Source organism: Sorex araneus, chromosome 5 (assembly GCF_027595985.1).
Source record: "Sorex araneus isolate mSorAra2 chromosome 5, mSorAra2.pri, whole genome shotgun sequence".
NCBI lineage: Eukaryota > Metazoa > Chordata > Mammalia > Eulipotyphla > Soricidae > Sorex > Sorex araneus.
In genome coordinates this window covers 204,667,693-204,685,288 of record NC_073306.1, presented here as the reverse complement: position 1 = coordinate 204,685,288, position 17,596 = coordinate 204,667,693, and the positions used below count along the sequence as shown (strand labels likewise).

The 17,596-nt window shown below is 45.1% G+C and overlaps 1 protein-coding gene across 4 annotated transcripts in view; it reads left to right on the top strand.

Annotated features, from left to right (window-relative positions):
* The first annotated feature begins 2,721 nt into the window (after positions 1 to 2,721).
* HNRNPD (heterogeneous nuclear ribonucleoprotein D) overlaps positions 2,722 to 17,596 on the top strand; it is a 17,898-nt gene continuing 3,023 nt past the window's right edge. For 2 of the 4 annotated variants that reach the window (XM_055140535.1, XM_055140533.1), the window contains exons 1-4: positions 2,722 to 3,380; positions 13,465 to 13,633; positions 14,473 to 14,634; positions 16,881 to 17,012. In XM_055140535.1, the coding sequence (XP_054996510.1) occupies positions 3,145 to 3,380; positions 13,465 to 13,633; positions 14,473 to 14,634; positions 16,881 to 17,012 (699 nt within the window). In that variant the 5' untranslated portion in view covers positions 2,722 to 3,144. Of the gene's footprint in view, positions 3,381 to 4,897; positions 4,955 to 13,464; positions 13,634 to 14,472; positions 14,635 to 16,880; positions 17,013 to 17,596 lie in introns of all 4 variants that reach the window. The other 2 variants (XM_055140532.1, XM_055140534.1) reach the window with 2 other exon arrangements.

Genomic DNA, 17,596 nt, shown 5'->3' with positions numbered 1-17,596 from the left:
AGAATATTAAGTTTCTATAAGTACACTTCCTTTGAAACCCAAAAAGAAAGTAACCATTTTCTTGTTATTTAACAATTTACCTGAAATTCCTGGTGTCTACTATGTGTTTCTGTACAAAGCTATGAGGTAGGATACATTGTATCCATCATCTCTGCACCGCAGGAACTAACGGATTCGCTCCTGCAGTTAGAAGCAAGGTCCACACACCCAAGCTTTTAACCTACCTACACCCGTGGACCAGGGAGCTGAAGGACTGGAAGAAAGACGAATTCTGTCTTAGAGCTTGGAACAGCTTCAGAGGACTGGGGAGCATCAGTAGCCTGGAATTTTGCTGGATGAATAGGTGCTACCACACAGATAAGAACTAGGACAAGAGGTAGGGTTGAAGTTCAGAGAGCTCTAAGAGAAATGCTGCATGGATGGAGCTGAGGATGCAGATTTGGCATCCTTGGCAGGTAGGAATGAGTGACCGGGCACATGCGTCTTTAAGTAACAGAGATACTTAGCTTTAAATCCATTTGTATGCTTTCCTGCATTACAAAAATATAATAAAATTCTAAGCCCAGAATCTATGCGGGAATTATAATGAACATTTTGGGAGAAGCACTTTGTTAGTAAATAAAAGGTGAGCATGCATAAGTGTTAAGATCAAGGCTCCTTGCTTGAAAAAATTCAGACAGCTCTTTTTGTGAACTTTGTATTGCCACTGAAGAGGCATATTTGTTTCTTATTGTTTTTTTTTTTTTTTTTTTTGGCTTTTTGAGTCACACCTGGCGATGCACAGGGGTTACTCCTGGCTCTGCACTCAGGAATTACCCCTGGCCGTGCCCAGGGGACCATATGGGATGCTGGGAATTGAACCTGGGTCGGGGTCGGCCGCGTGCAAGGCAAACGCCCTACCCGCTGTGCTATCTCTCCAGCCCCGAGGCATATTTGTTTCACATTAAAAATCCACTTTGGGGGGCTGGAGTGATAGCACAGCGGGTAGGGCATTTGCCTTGCATGCGGCCGACCCGGGTTCGATTCCCAACATCCCATATGGTCCCCTGAGCACGGCCAGGGGTAATTCCTGAGTGCAGAGCCAGGAGTGACCCCTGTGCATCGCTGGGTGTGACCCAAAAAAAAAATCCAATTGGGGGGCTGGAGCAATAGCACAGCAGGTAGGACGTTTGCCTTGCACGCTGCCGACCGGGTTTGATTCCCAGCATCCCATATGGTTCCCTGAGCACTGCCAGTGATAATTCCTGAGTGCGGAGCCAGGAGTAAACCTTGAGCATCGCCAGGTGTGACCTCAAAAAGAAAAAAAAATCCACTTTGACTAGTGTGTTTGTTTTTAAGTTTTTGGGCTACAGTTGGCTGTGCTCAGACTTACTCATGACTCAGGGGGGAGGGGGTGTGTGCTCTACTGGCTAGGCGGTCAGGAGAGTCCCCTGACCTTGCTGCGGGACTATAATCCGTGACTGGGGACCTCAAGGGTGGGGGAGGCAGTGACTGCATGCAGGTCAAGTGCTTTGACTCCTGTACCCTTGTCTCTGGCCCTTCAAATAGGAAAACTCGTCACTTTGGGGGAGTCCACACCTGTGTTTGGGGGCACTATATGAGGCGCTGGGGACTGAAGCCCGGTCAGGCGTCCTGCAAGGCATGTGCTCAGCGGGCTGAACCTTCTCTCAAGCCTTTCAGAACCATAAACTAGATACTCTTACAATCTCCCTTCCGCGGTCCTTGGACAGCCTCTACTTACTACCAACTCACTTCGCTATGTGATGGAAACAAACTTTCCAGGGTCCTTTGCCAAACTGCACCCTCGTCTTTTTTTTTTCTTTTTTAACCCCAGTGGCTGGGCACACGCTGGACAGGCAGATGATCACGGTGGCCCGAAAGGAAGGCCCTCCTAGCTGCACGCTATCTAAGTGTATTCCAGGAAAGCTGCAAGCCTCCGACGTCCAATAATCCAGTTTCCAGCCACGGCACGTGGGGTTTCCAACGGGGCCATTAAAGAACTTTTACAGCTCCCCGGCACGCCCCGCGGTGTTCAATAAAAGAACCCACAACGCACCAAACCCACAGTAACAACAACAACAAAAAAACCCGCGAAGGCGCCGCCGCGAGCGCCTGGGCGCGCTGCTCCGCGGGCTGCGGACTCGGGGGCCGGGGCGCGGCGAGCATCCCCGCTCCGGCGGGAAGGCTCGGCCAGGCCCGCGCCCTGGCGCGAGGGTCGCCAGCAGCGGAAGGCACGGAGCCAGCGGCCGGCAGGCTCGGCGGGAAGCGGCTCAATGTCACCGGGGCGCGGGGCCCCCCGAGGCGGGCGGACGAGCCGCCGCAGCCCGCGCGCACGCGCGCTCGCCCCGACGGCGGCGCCGACCACCGAGAGGACCCGGCGGGCCGGCGCGGCCTTCCGGGAGGCGCGGCCACACCCCTATCTCCCACGCCGCCGCTCGGGGCCGCTCCGGGAGGCCTGGCGTGGGGAGGGGGGGGCCGAGAGGGGGGAGGAAAGAAGCCCCTCTAGCCGCGCCTCCCCAACCGCGTTCCTTGTTCTCGATGGTCTCCGCGCGGCCGTCTCCGCGCACGCCACTTCCGGTTCCTTTTAAAGGCCCCACGCTAAGCGGCGTCGGCGCGCGCTCGCGCGCGCGAGGGAAAGCTTTAAAAAGGGAGCGAGAGAAGCGAAGGGGCAGGGTGTTGGGGGGAAGAGAGGAAGAAGGGGGAAGAGAGGAGGGAAAAGGAAAAAAAAAAGGCAGCCCCTCAGCGGGCGAGGGGGCGGGGGCGGCGCCGAGGGCGCGCGCGCGTCACGTGACCGGGACGCGCCGTTCTTCCGTCGGCCATTTTAGGTGGTCCGCGGCGGCGCCATTAAAGCGAGGAGGAGGCGAGCGCGGCCGCCGCTGCTGCTGCTTTTTTCTCCCTGAGCGTCGCGGGCGAGAGCGGGAGTGCGCGCCGCGCGGGAGTGGGAGGCGAGGGGGGCAGGCCCGGGAGCGGCGCAGGAGCCTGTGGTGCAGCCGCGCGCGCCTTCCCTTTGCGTGCGGGGTGCTTGGCGCGGTCGAGCGGGGCGCGCGGCGCGGCGCGGCGGCGGCGGCGGGGATTACTTGGCGGCGAGTTTTCGGTTCGCGGCGGCGGCGGGGGGTCGTCTCGGCGGCGGCGGCGGCGAGCACCATGTCGGAGGAGCAGTTCGGCGGGGACGGGGCGGCGGCGGCGGCGGTAGGCGGCTCGGCGGGCGAGCAGGAGGGAGCCATGGTGGCGGCGGCGCCGGGGGCAGCGGCGGCGGCGGCGGCGGCGGCGGGAAGCGGCGCCGGGACCGGGGGCGGCTCCGCGGCCGGAGGCCCCGAAGGGGGCAGCGCCGAGTCGGAGGGGGCGAAGATCGATGCCAGTAAGAACGAGGAGGATGAAGGGTGAGTAAGGGGCGGCCCGGGAGAGTCAGGCCCGACCAGCGCGCCCCCCCCCACCTCCCGCCCCTGCCGCGCCCGCGCCCCCCGGGCCGCGCCCCCGCCCCCTCCCCCGCGCCCCGCTCCCACCTTGCCCGTCACCACGCTGCTGCCCGGCCCGCCCTCCTCCCCTCCCGCGCGCGGCTCTGCTCCCGCCCGCGCAGCCTGCGGGGGGTTATTCCCCGTCCCTCTTCCCCTCCCGCCCCCTGCCCGGCGGGGGGCTCCCTGCTGCGCCCCACCTTGCCGCGGGGCAGCGCACAAAAAGCCTCGCGGGGGCCCGGCCCGCCCGAGCACGTGCCCCCCGGGAGAAGTTGGGCCCCCGCCTCCTGGCGCGGCCCGCCTGGGCGCACCCCCCTCCTCCCCCCGTTATTGCCCAGCCCGGGGCCGAACCGGGCCGGCGGGAGCTCCCCGAATCGCCCCCTAGGACTCTTCCCCGGTGCTGGGCCCCCGGGTAAGTCCAGTGGCCCGCCGGGGCCCGGGGCGCGCAGGCCGCCCTTCCCCCACCCCGCGGCGGCTCCTGCCCGCGCACCCCTTTTGGCGCCCTGCGCGCCTCCCCACCCCCCCACCCCAGCGGCCCGCGCAGCATTTGACTCTGCGCCTTTGATGGGTCAGTCTCCCAGGAAAAAGAATGTTTTTGGTTTTCTTTTCAATCCACCCCCTTTTCCCAGGATCCCTTATTCTAATATTTTTTTTTTGGCCTCGGTTTCTCCTTCCCGCTCTTTTCCCCCGCAGGGCCGGAGGGGGCCCGCCCGCCGCCTCCCAGCATGAAAGAGTCGTGCGGGGCGGTCGGGGCCGGGTGCGGGCGGGGGCGCACGAGGACGGGAGTTTAATGGGGAGAAAGTTAGCCGTGCCCGGCGGCTGCGGTCGGGGCGAGGGCAGGACGGGCGGAGGCGGGGGTCTCGGTGGGCTCTGCCTGGCCCCCAGTCTCCGGCCGGGGGCACGCTCCCATTCCCGTGGCCCCCGGGCCGAGGACGCGCCGGGTGCGAGGCGGCCGCTCCCCGCCCCCTCTACTGAGCACGGCGGCGGGGGACGGTGAGAGCAGTAACTGTTGCGCTGGCCGGCGGGCCGGGGTGTGCGCGACTGCCGCTGCGGGCGCCCCCCAGCCCCGCGCCTCTGCCCGCCGCCCGCCTGGGGGGCCTGGAGGCGGGGCTGCGGCCTCGCCTGGCTTTAATAGCGCGAATCCGGAGTGATGCCTAGTTCGGAATAACGGGTTTTCCGTATTTGGAAACGCAAGCCTGTGACATTCTGGTTTTTGTTTTCTGAACTGTTCCTGGGACGGAGGCACCCGAGTGACTGTCTTAACTTGCCGACTGGGCCAGGCTTATCCTGGGAGCGCTTGAGTTTTTCAGCGCTAAAAGCAGCTGCCTTTGTAGTTACCTACTGTTGAACTGAAGTGTAATGAATGAAAAGTTTTTAACCCTAACAATGTCGAACACTAAAACTAGAATTTTGATTGGTTGCTGTACCGGTTGTTAATTCCCTAGCCATTCAAACTCCTCCCCACGACACTCTGAAGCAGCGACGGCACAGCGGGAAGAATGGTAAAACTTTTACATTTTATTTCTGTATTATAAAGGGTTCGGTAGACGTAATGTACTGAGGCTGTGTATTGGTCTGTTGCCCATTGATTCCCAGGAAACCCTAGACATTTGCCCAGTAGGCTTTCGTGCACCTGGGATGTAATAACCTTTCTCGGCATAGTGTTTGATCTTTGGGCAAGTTTGATGCCATTACATGGTTTTTGGTCCCTGGTAATGCATGTGATTGTGGTTTGGCCAGTTAAAGCTTAATAACTTTAGTAATGTTATTTTTCTATCTGGCAAGAAAAATTATTTAGTGTAATTTCAAGTTCTGATGAAAGTTCTTTGTTGGAATCCAAGTTTAATGCTAGTTACTTGATAAAAAATTTTGCGTTTAAAATAACTTGCATGTTATAATGAATTTTTAGATATCAAGTAAAAGTTTTGAGTGTTGTGAATATGTATGCAAAAATGTCTCTTATCACCAGCCATATGACAAATGGAACTGAACTAAGAGCTGTGTAAGCCCTGTTCGAGGCGGCTGATGGTGGTCTTCCCCTCCCGCTCTTCCTCGTGCTTTTATTCTGTGTGATTTGGCTGGAATGTTAATTGCTGTTGGTTGATATGTATTCACTATTGCATGACTTTCTTTTGGAAGGTTGGTGGATTGTGTCTTGTTCTTCTCCCCCACCCTAGCCCCTCCATTTCCTTAAATGTCAGTCTTTCTGCCTTGAGGACTGTATTTTGAGTTTCCTAGGAGTATGTTCACCACTGCTGGAGCTAAGGGCCTATCATTTCCAGATAATTGACATACCTCCACACAAAACTAGAGTGTTTTTAAGAGCCCAGTTGGGATGTTTAAATGTTGCTTGCACTCATCCACTGAAATCAGTTTAGCTTTGTATTGGAGATAAAGCATATTGAAACAGTACACCAAAAACAGAAAAGTGGGACAGTTTGATGTAGTAAAAGCTTTTTTTTTTTTTTTGGTGAGGGGTGATTTATTTGTGCCACAGGGTGTGGGTGCCCAAGGATCACTCCTGGCGGGTTTGGGGAACCGTATGGTTTGCCAGGAATTGAACCCCAGTTACCCTGTGCACGGCAAGTGCCCTACCTACTGGTAGTACTGTTACAGACCAGAATTAAGGGTCTGTAACAGTTGATGAAGGTATTGCCTGATCAACTGATGGGAGTTTTTCCACCACTGTGAACTATATCTGCAACTTTTTTACTCTGCATATTTCAGACCTTACAAGTTTTTTTGAAGGTTTTGCAAACACCATAAACTTAGGCTTGAAGGTTGCTGGCTGTTCTCACTCTCAGAAACAAATGTTTTTCTTCCTGAAGAATTTCAAAACCGTTAAACAAAATTTTTAACTTGCTGTACTTGATACCACACCTGCTCCTTTTTCTTGATTTGAGGGATATTGGGCAACAGTTTCATAATCCCAGTGAGGATGACTGGTTGGTAGATGTAAAAGTCATCTCACTTTAATTAAATATTTCTATGTGCATTTCTCTGTAATGAGAATAAAGTGATCATAATCTAAACATTCTAAAGATTTATTGCAGTCTTGAAGTAGTTTTTAAAAATCTGCTCTATAAACAGCTGTGTTTAGGAGGAAAGCATGCCTCTAGTGGGTGTTTTTATAGTTCACTGTGGGCTTTTCGAATACTTACTAGAAATGCCTTTCTGCTTTACCTCATTTTTCCTCCTCCCAATTCCATAACGTCCCTAGTTACGAGTAGTTGCACTGGAATACCCGTTTTGGGGTGTACTCTGTTTTCTGCAAATATTTCAGTCCTCTTAGGGTAGTTACTTTAAAATTTATTTGGTGTCTGGCAAAATGCACATGTCTTGAAGTACGTTACCTGGAGGCAGTTAGAAAACTAAGTATTGGCTTTTAATTTTACAAGGTAGGTACGCTGACTGCTGCTATTGGATTGGGCAGGAGGCAGGATAGTCCCGTTCAGTTCCATGCAAATCTAGTCCTAAAAGCCACTAGAGTTACGCCCATTATGATTCTAATTGGTAAGCATTTGGGAGTTCTGCAATAGTTTGTCTCTGTCTAATTTTAAAGAAATGGGCCTGCTGAGGTTTTAAATATTTGAGAATGTGACCGAATGGTTCCCTTCCAGGGCATTCTCAACATGGTTCACTTTGTAAAATTGTTTTCTTTGAGAACCCTGTCCTGGCAAATTTACTGGCCACTTGGATTTACTGAATTTGTGACCTGAGTAGAAAGGTCTGAATTTTGAATTTACTGAAATTGTGACCTGAGTTGAGGGGTCTGAATTTTAGCATCCTGTGAAACCTTAACTAACACTGCAGAAGTGATGCCCCTAAATTTAATGTTAATGCATAAAGAAGGGGTATAAGCTTAATGTCTGTATTTACTAACATTATGAAAGACATTAAAGCCTTTGGCACTGTGTCCTTTCAGGTTTGGAATTGGAGGATATCATTGAAATATTTCAGTGCAGTGCTTTGAAATAAATTTGTTTTCCTCAGGCCATGTGGTACCTTCTATACACTTAAATGTATTTTTTACTGTGTATTTTTAGTATAACATGGTTAATCTGTCCTCCGTAAGCTGCCCTCATATAGGAAAGTTTTTGAATCTATTCCCGGGTCTGATTTTGGGCCACTATGGAGAGTGAATAGTTTTAGCCTTCAAGCACCGCGCTTGAAAGCTTTTTAAAAGGAGAATAAGCCTTTTCCTAGTCCACTTTAAAGCTGTGCACACAAGTGTGCAGATTCATAAATGGAGTGAAATGTAACTTCTGTTAGTCCAAGTTTTATTTGACTTTAGTTCTGCTTCAACATTTTAGTAGATAGGGCACTGCAGTGGACGCTGGAAGCGTGGGATCTGTTTCTGTACTTCACTTCCAACAGTGTGGTCTCAGGTAATAAACGTGTTTGCTGATCTGTGTGTCGGAAACAAAGCTCACCACAGGAAGATTGACTCCATAGCCTGCTTTCATAGTTTGTGTGTATTTACCTGGTGCCCTAATAGTTGATACTGCCAGTGAGTTACTCCTGGGGAGTAAAGGTAAGCCTGTTTTAGTTTCTGGAGTATTCGATTGTACGTTGGACTTAGATATTTAAGACGATTTGGGGGTGGGGTGGGGAAACATTAATGGAAGTGTTCCGTCAGTAAAGCTGTCGTTTTAAATATTACTCATGTTCCATGATCTTCCTCCTTATGTAGACTGCAGCCTACCATAAGGCCCAAGTAGCTCCGAAATCCCCGCCACCCTCCCTCTAGTCTCGGGAGAAAGGTAGAGGACATATAGCAAGTGTACTTTAAAAGAGGAACCAAGAGTGGCTTAGGATGAGTTTTAGAATTATTTTCAGTTAAACTCTTAGGAACACTAAAACATGGGTAAGACTCTAAATTATTTTATAAGAATGTAAAAAATAATTCTCTGGGTTTAGTGCTGATCTCAAAATTTATTTCCATTAGAAAACTTAAAGAATTATGAGTGTGTAGTAATCTCAGTTAACCAGAACGTTAGCCTCGAGGTTAAGAACTATTCCTTAACCTTCAGGTCGGTGGGAATTTATCTTCTGAAATTGGTTGAGTTTAAAGTAAAGACACAAGATCTCATTCCTTCCCTGGAATGAAATGGAAAATGGAGATTTGGGGTTTAGCATATAAAGTTTATTCAGATATACTGGGCTGATTTAATGTAATAAGCTAGCAGGATTAATCTTTTGTATTAACTTTTCTTAAAGTGCTTAAAGTTAACTCAGATTTTCAGAGTCTAAAATGACATTGTCACATCCTAATCAATATCTAGCTTCAAAAAGAATACCCAAACCACCACCAAACCCTTTATTATAGTTAGCCTACTGACTAAAGTAAATCTCAAATTCCTAGAAAAATACTAATTTCCTAAGTACTAGTGAGATTTCATTGTATGTACTTTGGTTTTTAAGGAAGTAATTATAATGATACTATTTAAAATAAAAACTAGTGACCTTAAATAACTTTGCTCTCAAAGATGACAGCTTGGCTAGTCATGTGCTTTAAGAGTATATTAGATTAGTATTTTGTGGTGTTTTTATAAACTGTCAGAACTTGTTATGATACCACAAATGGATGATCATGACTATATTTGAAAGTTTCTGAATTGCAAATTTTTTTTCTTTGTTCCTATTCCAGAGTTACAAGAAAGTCTAGTAGTGTTTCATACATTGGATAAGGTATTCGATAGTAAAAACTGATTGGGGAAGTACACTTTGGTTTTCATGTTAAAACATAGACCTGGGACCAGCGAGATTGCACAGTGGGCAACTGCAAAATGTAGCCAACGTGGGTGTGGCCCCCAAAACAAACAAAACCCAAACCCAGGAAAGTTTAGTGACCTCAATAGTGCAGAAAATATTTCTTGAATGGGAAAGTATTAAATTAAAATATTGCCCTTCCGTCAGTGCTGAGTGCTGTCCATATGTTTAGCTGTTTAAAATTAAATTACTAAAATGCCTGGCATAGATGTAAATACAACTTGCTAAAGTGATTTTTAAAATGAGGTTTTTAAAGTGTAATTTCTAGTCTGCCTATTTTTCATATGGGAAATTATGTTTCTTAATGTTAAGACTGGCATTGAAAATATGAGTATCCATTTATGTAAAACTCAAATCTGGCTCTTGCTGGGAGCATCATAAAGCCTATGCAGTTTCTTAAAAATTAAGCTTTGAAGAAGTTGCCTTTTACTGTATTTGGTATGTGTCCTACCCTTCAAAGTAACTTGTTTTCTTGAGCATTTAGCCAGAGTATGTTCTGTGTCCTGTAACTGCAGCTATGAAGAAGATAGGCTCTTGGTTCACTTTATCAATATGGAACACTTTTTTCTCTTTATAGAGTTAAATGATTGTAGTTGGAGGGTTTAAACTCAGTTTGATTTACTGCCACTAAATTACTATCTAAAGAGAGTTCCCCACAAAAAAGTCTCAATGACAGATTCATAGCATTTGCATAGTCGACTTGTACTGGTATACATCTATTCCCATTATTCAATATGTAATGTCAGAATCTGTAAAAACAAGATTACATGGTTGAGCAAATGTTAAAAATGAGTATTATATAGCATTTAGGGTGCCATATAACTTGCAGGTAAATTTAAAATGTAACAGATGAATGCCTACATTTTAATTGGGATTATTCACTTAAAACTGAGGATCAAAATTTTAAAATGTGTTACAGTATTAGGCATCCATTTTGGCTACTTGAATGAGTCTTGTGACATTTTAACTTGACTGCTTAGGATTTTTCTGAAGTTCTGTCTCTACTTCATTGTAAAGTGTTTGCACATCTCTGCAGGAGTGACAGCAACTTGAAAGTCAGTCTTTGTATGCAAGGCAGCAGAGGTAATCTGGACGGACAATAGGTATTGTGACTTAAGCAAGATACAGTAATATAAAATATAGAAAACGTAAATTGGTACTTTATCATCTCGTTTAGAGGAAAAGCATGTCAGAATGCTGGTGTTCTGGGACAAAACTAAGTTCCCATTTATGTAGAATTAACAGATGATAACTTAAAATATTGTTACTTGGTTGGCCTACTGAATAAACATAAAGATGGATTTAATATGTTCCAGTTAGTGAAGATGGAATGGATTTAGTACAATTTCTGTGTATCATAAAATTTTCACCTGTCTGGTTTTGGTTGTGGCAAACCCTTTATTAGAGCCAGAGAAAGGTAATTTGGGGGCCAGGGATGCAGCTCCAGGAGCTGCTGTTTCAGCTGAGGCGGCCTTGGTTTTGATCTGGTGATCCCCCCCCCAGCCCCTGCCAAGTATGTAAAAGACTTCCAAAATATTAATGCATTTGATCCAAAAAAGAGCTCATTTACACAAAATTTGAAAGGTTAAATAATGGCAACCTACCTTGCCGACTAGAAGGGAAGAAGATAAAAATGAAAATAGGATTTGTTAAAAGAGCAAGGACATCATCAGATGTATTTAGTTTACTAATAAATAGCTTTTAACTTAAAAAGACCATGTTGTAATAAAATCATAAAATAGTTTTGGCTGATCTATGAAGTATGTAAAATCATTAAGAATGCAAAAGTGTCTAGTAGATGATAGAAAAGATTTTATTCCAAGTAATTAAAAGTTTAAAAAACAAATTAAGGCAGACAATACTTTTAGGCTCAGAATAATAATTGGCTCCTCATTCCCTAAAGGTGCCAGATAGCTGATGTTTTGCTTTTAATATTCTTGAGAAAAGGTAAATCTATAAAGTATTTAGTGTATCAGAATATTTTAAATTTGGATTTGATAGTTTTGAAAGGAGACATTTTCAGTGAACTTTTAGTTCTGTGGTAGGCAAAATTAGTAATTTGTTTGCTAAAGATTAAAGGTGTGAAGTTGTTTTAGAGATTACTCTAAAACAGGGTCAGTTGATGAATTAGTATGCTTGGTGCTTAAGAAAACCAGCTTCCTGTTCCTTAGAACACATTAGGGGTTTGTGAATAATCATAGAACATGCTACGTTCTTGCTGTTATTTGTAGTCATTTATTTTAAGTTAAGGACATTAATCCATTGATTAAACCCTTGTTTAAAAAATCAAAACTGGTCATTAGTATTGCTATATTTTCTTGAGGCTAAAATGATGCCAAGTTAAAATTAATTGATGGAAAATTTCAGTGATAATGGAAGTGGTAATTTGGTAATTAAATTTAAATTTAATTAAAATTGTTTCTCTTAGAACTTGCTGTGTCTGAGCAAGAGGCCATCACTTTATATTTTGTTCTCTTAAAAGATAGCTTAAGTTTTGTGTGTTTTTTTTTTTTTAAGAGTACACCTTGATAGGGTGAATATTTGTAATGAATTTTCTTAATCTATGAAAGATGTGCTCTGGATCTCTAGGTTAAAAATTAGATGAAATGAACTTTTACCACATTTGAATATCATTTCATTGAATGAAAGAAGATAAAATTAAAGTGAATACCTTAAATTTCATTTCCCTGGAATTGACAACAAACATTGAACTATAAATACTACAGAGTAAAGTTGTTAGGTTACTTCAGGCATATCATAAAAGGCTCAACTTTCTAGACTGTACTTAGAGGTTGAAAACTAACCAGTAATGCAGTAGTGGAAAGCATGAGATTCCCCCAGTACCTGTCTCCCTGCCTCTTTCAACCTTAACTTAAGGACTGGGGAGACACCTGAGCAACAGCCTGCATGTAGCTGGAGCTTGCAGGGCCCTGGGGTTAATCCCCGGTGTTGCATGATTCCCCAGAATTGCTCAGGAAATAGAAGCTCAAAAAACAAAACTTCATCAGAAGCGAGAAACAGTCTGTGCTGGGATAGTAAGGGCAGTTAGTTACCACATCAGTTGCTGGCATCTTTAGGGAGAGGCAAAAACAAGGTCTGTTCAGAGAAAAAAGCTAGCCTCTTGCTGCAGGAATAGACCTTAATGGCTATATTCTACAAGTCCACAAGATGGAGTTATTTTCTGCTTTAATTTCCTTATAGCGCTGGAAGTCATACCACATCCCCTTCCCTGGCCCACCTCAGTTACAAAGATGAGAAATTATTGAGTAAACATTTAATTCTGATGGTGAAATATTTAGCCCTCCATAGCAAATTCTGACAGTTTATCTTAGGAAAGTAAAAATTTCCGCCCGTTTCTATAAGGTAGGGAGGTTATGTTATCTCCAGTGAGGGTGAGTGGGTGTGGTTAAGGGGCAGATGTAAAATGAATCACAGAACTACCAGATCTGAGCTTTATACATTCCTTTACTGTAATAAAAAATTAAGACTTTTACCTTTAATACTTTTGGGGTAAGGGGAGAATATCTTTGGACTTTGTTTCTTGGTGGTTTACATTTACTTCCTGTCCCTTCAGGCATTTTAAAAGTTTAAATATTTTACTGCTGGTTAACTGAGGTTCTACTGTAAAAAAAATCATTTAGGCTACTTAGTGGTGGATTGTGCTCCATTGGGTAATTACTAAGTTGTTTACATAATTTTGTCTTTTGTTTGGGGCTCTTAGCACATTAAAAAGATTAGTTTACAACGTAATTGTTAGATTTAAAATAATCCATTTTTGTGCTAAGAGTTTTGTTAATGAAAGAACTGTTAAGTAGAACGCAGCTCAGTATAGATAATAAAGCTGGTTGCTGTGATCATTGGGGACTGTGGTTTTTAAAATTAAATGAGGACTTGAAAATAAAATTGAAGCTAACGATCTATATTTTGCTGTTATGCATCTAACTTGTAATTTAAGAGAGACTATAATATTTTCACTTTGAGTATTTTTACTTAGTATTATCTCTTTGGCAAGTCAAAAGACTTAATCCGATGCTTGCTCACTAATTTTTTAATTATGCAGGCACAGCAGTAACAAGTGGAACAGTAAAGGTGATAAACATGGTTATGTAGAAAGGACATTTTGTACTGCTCAGTAAATTGGTGCAGTTTGAGATAGGTATTCCATTAATGTGGGTACTACTTAAGGCACAGTTGATATAAAAACTTTTAGCCTTTTAATAATTGCTTTTTGTCTTTACAGGAAAATGTTTATAGGCGGCCTTAGCTGGGACACTACAAAGAAAGATCTGAAGGACTACTTTTCCAAATTTGGCGAAGTTGTAGACTGCACTCTGAAGTTAGATCCTATCACAGGGCGATCGAGGGGGTTTGGCTTTGTGCTATTTAAAGAGTCGGAGAGTGTAGATAAGGTAGTGTGCAATGTGTTCTGATCAGTTCATATAAAACAGGTGAATAGCGGGATAGAATCTGTTCTTTATTTCTGAGGTCCTCTTTCTTGGACTCATGCAAAGGAAAAGATAATGGGTTTTGCCGGTACATTTTTGTTATGGGAGAGTCCGATTCAGAACTTGTTTACTGACCACCTTCCTGTGTGCCAGAAGATACTGAATTTAAATTAACCTTTAAAAAAAGTGAGGCCTGATTAATACATTGTCAGAAGTTGATAGGCCTATTCTTTCCCTGGCAAGGTGGTGGGGGGGGACACGTCGGTGCTCACACTGGTGGTACTCAGGGCTTCCGACTCTGCAGGGCGGGGGTCTTTCCTGGCAGTTTGGGAGGGCTTTGGGGTGCTGAGATTCAAGTCAGGTTGGCTCCTTGCAAGGCAGGCGCTGTACTGTACTGCTGCACTCTGGGCCCGATAATACATTTTTAAGATAAGAGACTTAGTCCTGGGCAGAAGGAAAGTAACAATCAATTACTTGGAAAAAAATGTTTTCCAGTAATTAAATAGAATTGTGTGCTCTATCCCCTTTTCCTAGCCACCTTTATTTATAACTGGTCACAGATTTGGGCCACACCTGGTGGTGCTCAGGCTCTGTCCTCAGAGCAGACCTACCAGGGTTCGAGGGACTGTATGGGTTACTGGGATCTGGGTGAAGGCAGGTGCTCGTGTATCTTACTAGCCCCAGAACTCTGTGTAGTTTGACAGTACTTTAAATCCTGGCTCTGTCAACACATGGCAAGCATTAGTTATATTTAGCTGTTAGTTAAGGCACACATATTTAAAATAAAACTTCCATTTTCTTAGGTCATGGATCAAAAAGAACACAAATTGAATGGGAAGGTGATTGATCCTAAAAGGGCCAAAGCCATGAAAACAAAAGAACCTGTTAAAAAAATATTTGTTGGTGGCCTTTCTCCAGATACACCTGAAGAGAAAATAAGGGAGTACTTTGGTGGTTTTGGTGAGGTATGTGATAATATTTTGACTTGGGTTTTGGTCAGTGTGAATGTAATTTGTCACAGCTAAGGGGTTTTTCACTGATTTTTTTCCCCCCAAAGTTTTAAAATTTGAACAGATTGTGATTTTTTTTTTTTTTTTTTGATCACATCCAGCGATGCACAGGGGTTATTCCTGGCTCTGCACTCAGGAATTACTCTGCGGTGCTCGGGGGACCATATGGGGTGCTGGGAATTGAATCTGGGTCAGCCGCGTGGAAGGCAAACGCCCTGCCTGCTGGGCTATCACTCCAGCCTCCCAGATTCTGATTTTTGATAATTAAAACTAAAATATTTTTTGTTTTGTTTTTGGGTCTTACCTGGTGGGGCTCAGGGAACCATATGTAGTGCTGGGGATCCAGCCCAGGGCTGCTGTGTGCTAGGCACTTTTTTTTTTTTTTAATATTTGAAGGTTAAATTATTGCAGGGTTCCCCTCCTTTCCCCCATTAATATTGAGTGCTGTGCATTGCATAGCTGGGCACAGGTTTCACAAATGAAGTTGGTATTTCTTTTATCTTGAAACTTGAAAGAAATTTTAAGATACGTAGATTGTCTGCATAGACGGAAATGTATTCAGAGAAGGGGGGGATACATTGGAATTAACAGGACAAGGAGGAGTCGGGTGGGCTCTGTGCTTGATTCTTATGCTGCGTATGGCCCCCACAATTTGAAAAAACAGGTAAAGCATCTTAATTTAAACAGATTAAAGTATAACTTTCATGAGGGTGATTACAGATTTAGAATTTGCTTTTGTACGTCAATGACTTAAGCATAAGATGAGAATTTTGTGGCCTTTGGCTCCACATATAATGTTCCCAGTTCTTGTTGATTCAACAGGTGGGTACTGTATTTGGTTTGGTTTTGCTTTTGGGCGCCATGCAGCTGTGCTCAGGGCTCCCGTCTGGCGCCCTCAGGGCTTGCTGCAGGTGCTTCCAGGGACCACACGCAGTGCGGGAATGGAACCAGGCTTTGCTGCATGACACAAGCAAAACCACCTTACTCCTTGGGCTATGGCTCCTGCTCTGTTTTAGTACTTGGAAATGGGGGTGTTTTACACAAAAATCTAGCAGGCTTTTCAAGAGTCAGCAGCAGGCACTGAGGCATTGGCAGAAGCCATTGCTTCTGTCTTTGGGTTAGATATTCAGTTCTCAGTTTCCCTCACCACTTCCATTTTTCACTGTCACTGTCATCCCGTTGCTCATCAATTTGCTTGATTGGCCACCAGTAACATCTCCATTGTGAGACTTGTTGTTACTATTTTTTGCATATCGAATACGCCATGGGTAGCTTGCCAGGCTCTGCCATGCGGGCGGGATACTCTCGGTAGCTTGCCGGGCTCTCCGAGAGGGGCGGAGGAATCGAACCCGGATTGGCTGCGTGCAAGGCAAATGCCCTACTCGCTGTGCTATCGCTCCAGCCCAATTTCATTTTTATTTTAACTAATTATGTTTTTTCTTAAAATTTGACTTGTTCTTGCTCTGCATTTGAATTTGTGACACTTGAATTAGGGAGCTAAATTAGTTCATTATATTGTGAAGCCTACCTTCTGTAATGGTCACTGTGTTGTGAGCTTACCTTCTATAATTTTTTTTTTTTTTTTGTACTTTTTGGGTCACACCCGGCGATGCATAAGGGTTGGTTACTCCTGGCTCTGCACTCAGGAATCACCCCTGGCAGTGCTCAGGGGACCATATGGGATGCTGGGAATCGAACCCGGGTGGGCTGCATGCAAGGCAAACGCCCTACCTGCTGTGCTATTGCTCCAGCCCACTGTCTATAATTCAGAGTCACTTGAATTTTTTAAAAAAGACTAGACGATAAGATATACCACAAGGGAGCCTCAGGGACTGTTCTTCGTAATTTGTTTTTAAGGACTGTGATGTACAAGGTGATAGTTTGAGTTTTTGGCATAAAATTTTCCAACTCATCACTTTTTTTTCCCTATTTTTTTAAATACTCTGGGCTATAGCTGGTGGTTCTCAGGGTTTACTCCAAGCCCTGCTCAGGGATCACTCTTGCCAGGGCACGATCAGGTTCTCCATACGCTGTGCCAGGGATCACACCTGGGTTGGCCCTACGCAAGGCAGCACTTGTTGCGGTGAACTGTCTTTGGCCCCGAGTACACGTTTTCTTGACTCGTTTGCTCTCCACCAATCTTGTGTCTTTGTTGTTAATAACTTGCAATCTGTGATATTAAAAAACTTATTTGGGAACAGGTGGAATCCATAGAACTCCCCATGGACAACAAGACCAATAAGAGGCGTGGATTCTGCTTTATAACCTTTAAGGAAGAGGAACCAGTGAAGAAGATCATGGAAAAGAAATACCACAATGTTGGTCTAAGTAAAGTAAGTGAAGCATCTGTGGACTTAAGGAGGCAATTAGTTCTTAAGCTTAATCACGTCAGTGTGAGTTGGTATTTTATTATTATTTATTATTATTATTTGGTGGGAGGGGGTTTGTGTTTGTACCTGGTAATGTTCAGGGTTACTCCTGGCTAGGTACTTAGGAATTACTTCTAGCAGTGCTCAGGGGACTATATGGGATGCCTGGATCACACCCTGGTTCGCCACATATAAGGCAAACGCCCTACCTGCTGTGCTGTCATAAATCCAGCCGTTTTGGTACTTAGGTGTGTTAATGAACTACCATTAGCTAACTTTAAATCTTTTTATTGAGCAGGAGGGAATTAATATAATTTTTAGTGAAATTTTGTCCAGGCTTTGCTAGGACATAGATATTTTTAGGATTTGACAAGTAGAATGTCCTAACATCTCTTGCAAAGAATGTCTTACATATGATCACAAGTAATTATTCAGTACTAATGATGAATAGTCGTTAATGAACTAATTTTGAGGAAGTATCAAGTCGCCACCTCAGTATTTGCCATCTGACTTTGCTGTTCTGTTTTGGCCGTAGTGTCTGAGTTGCT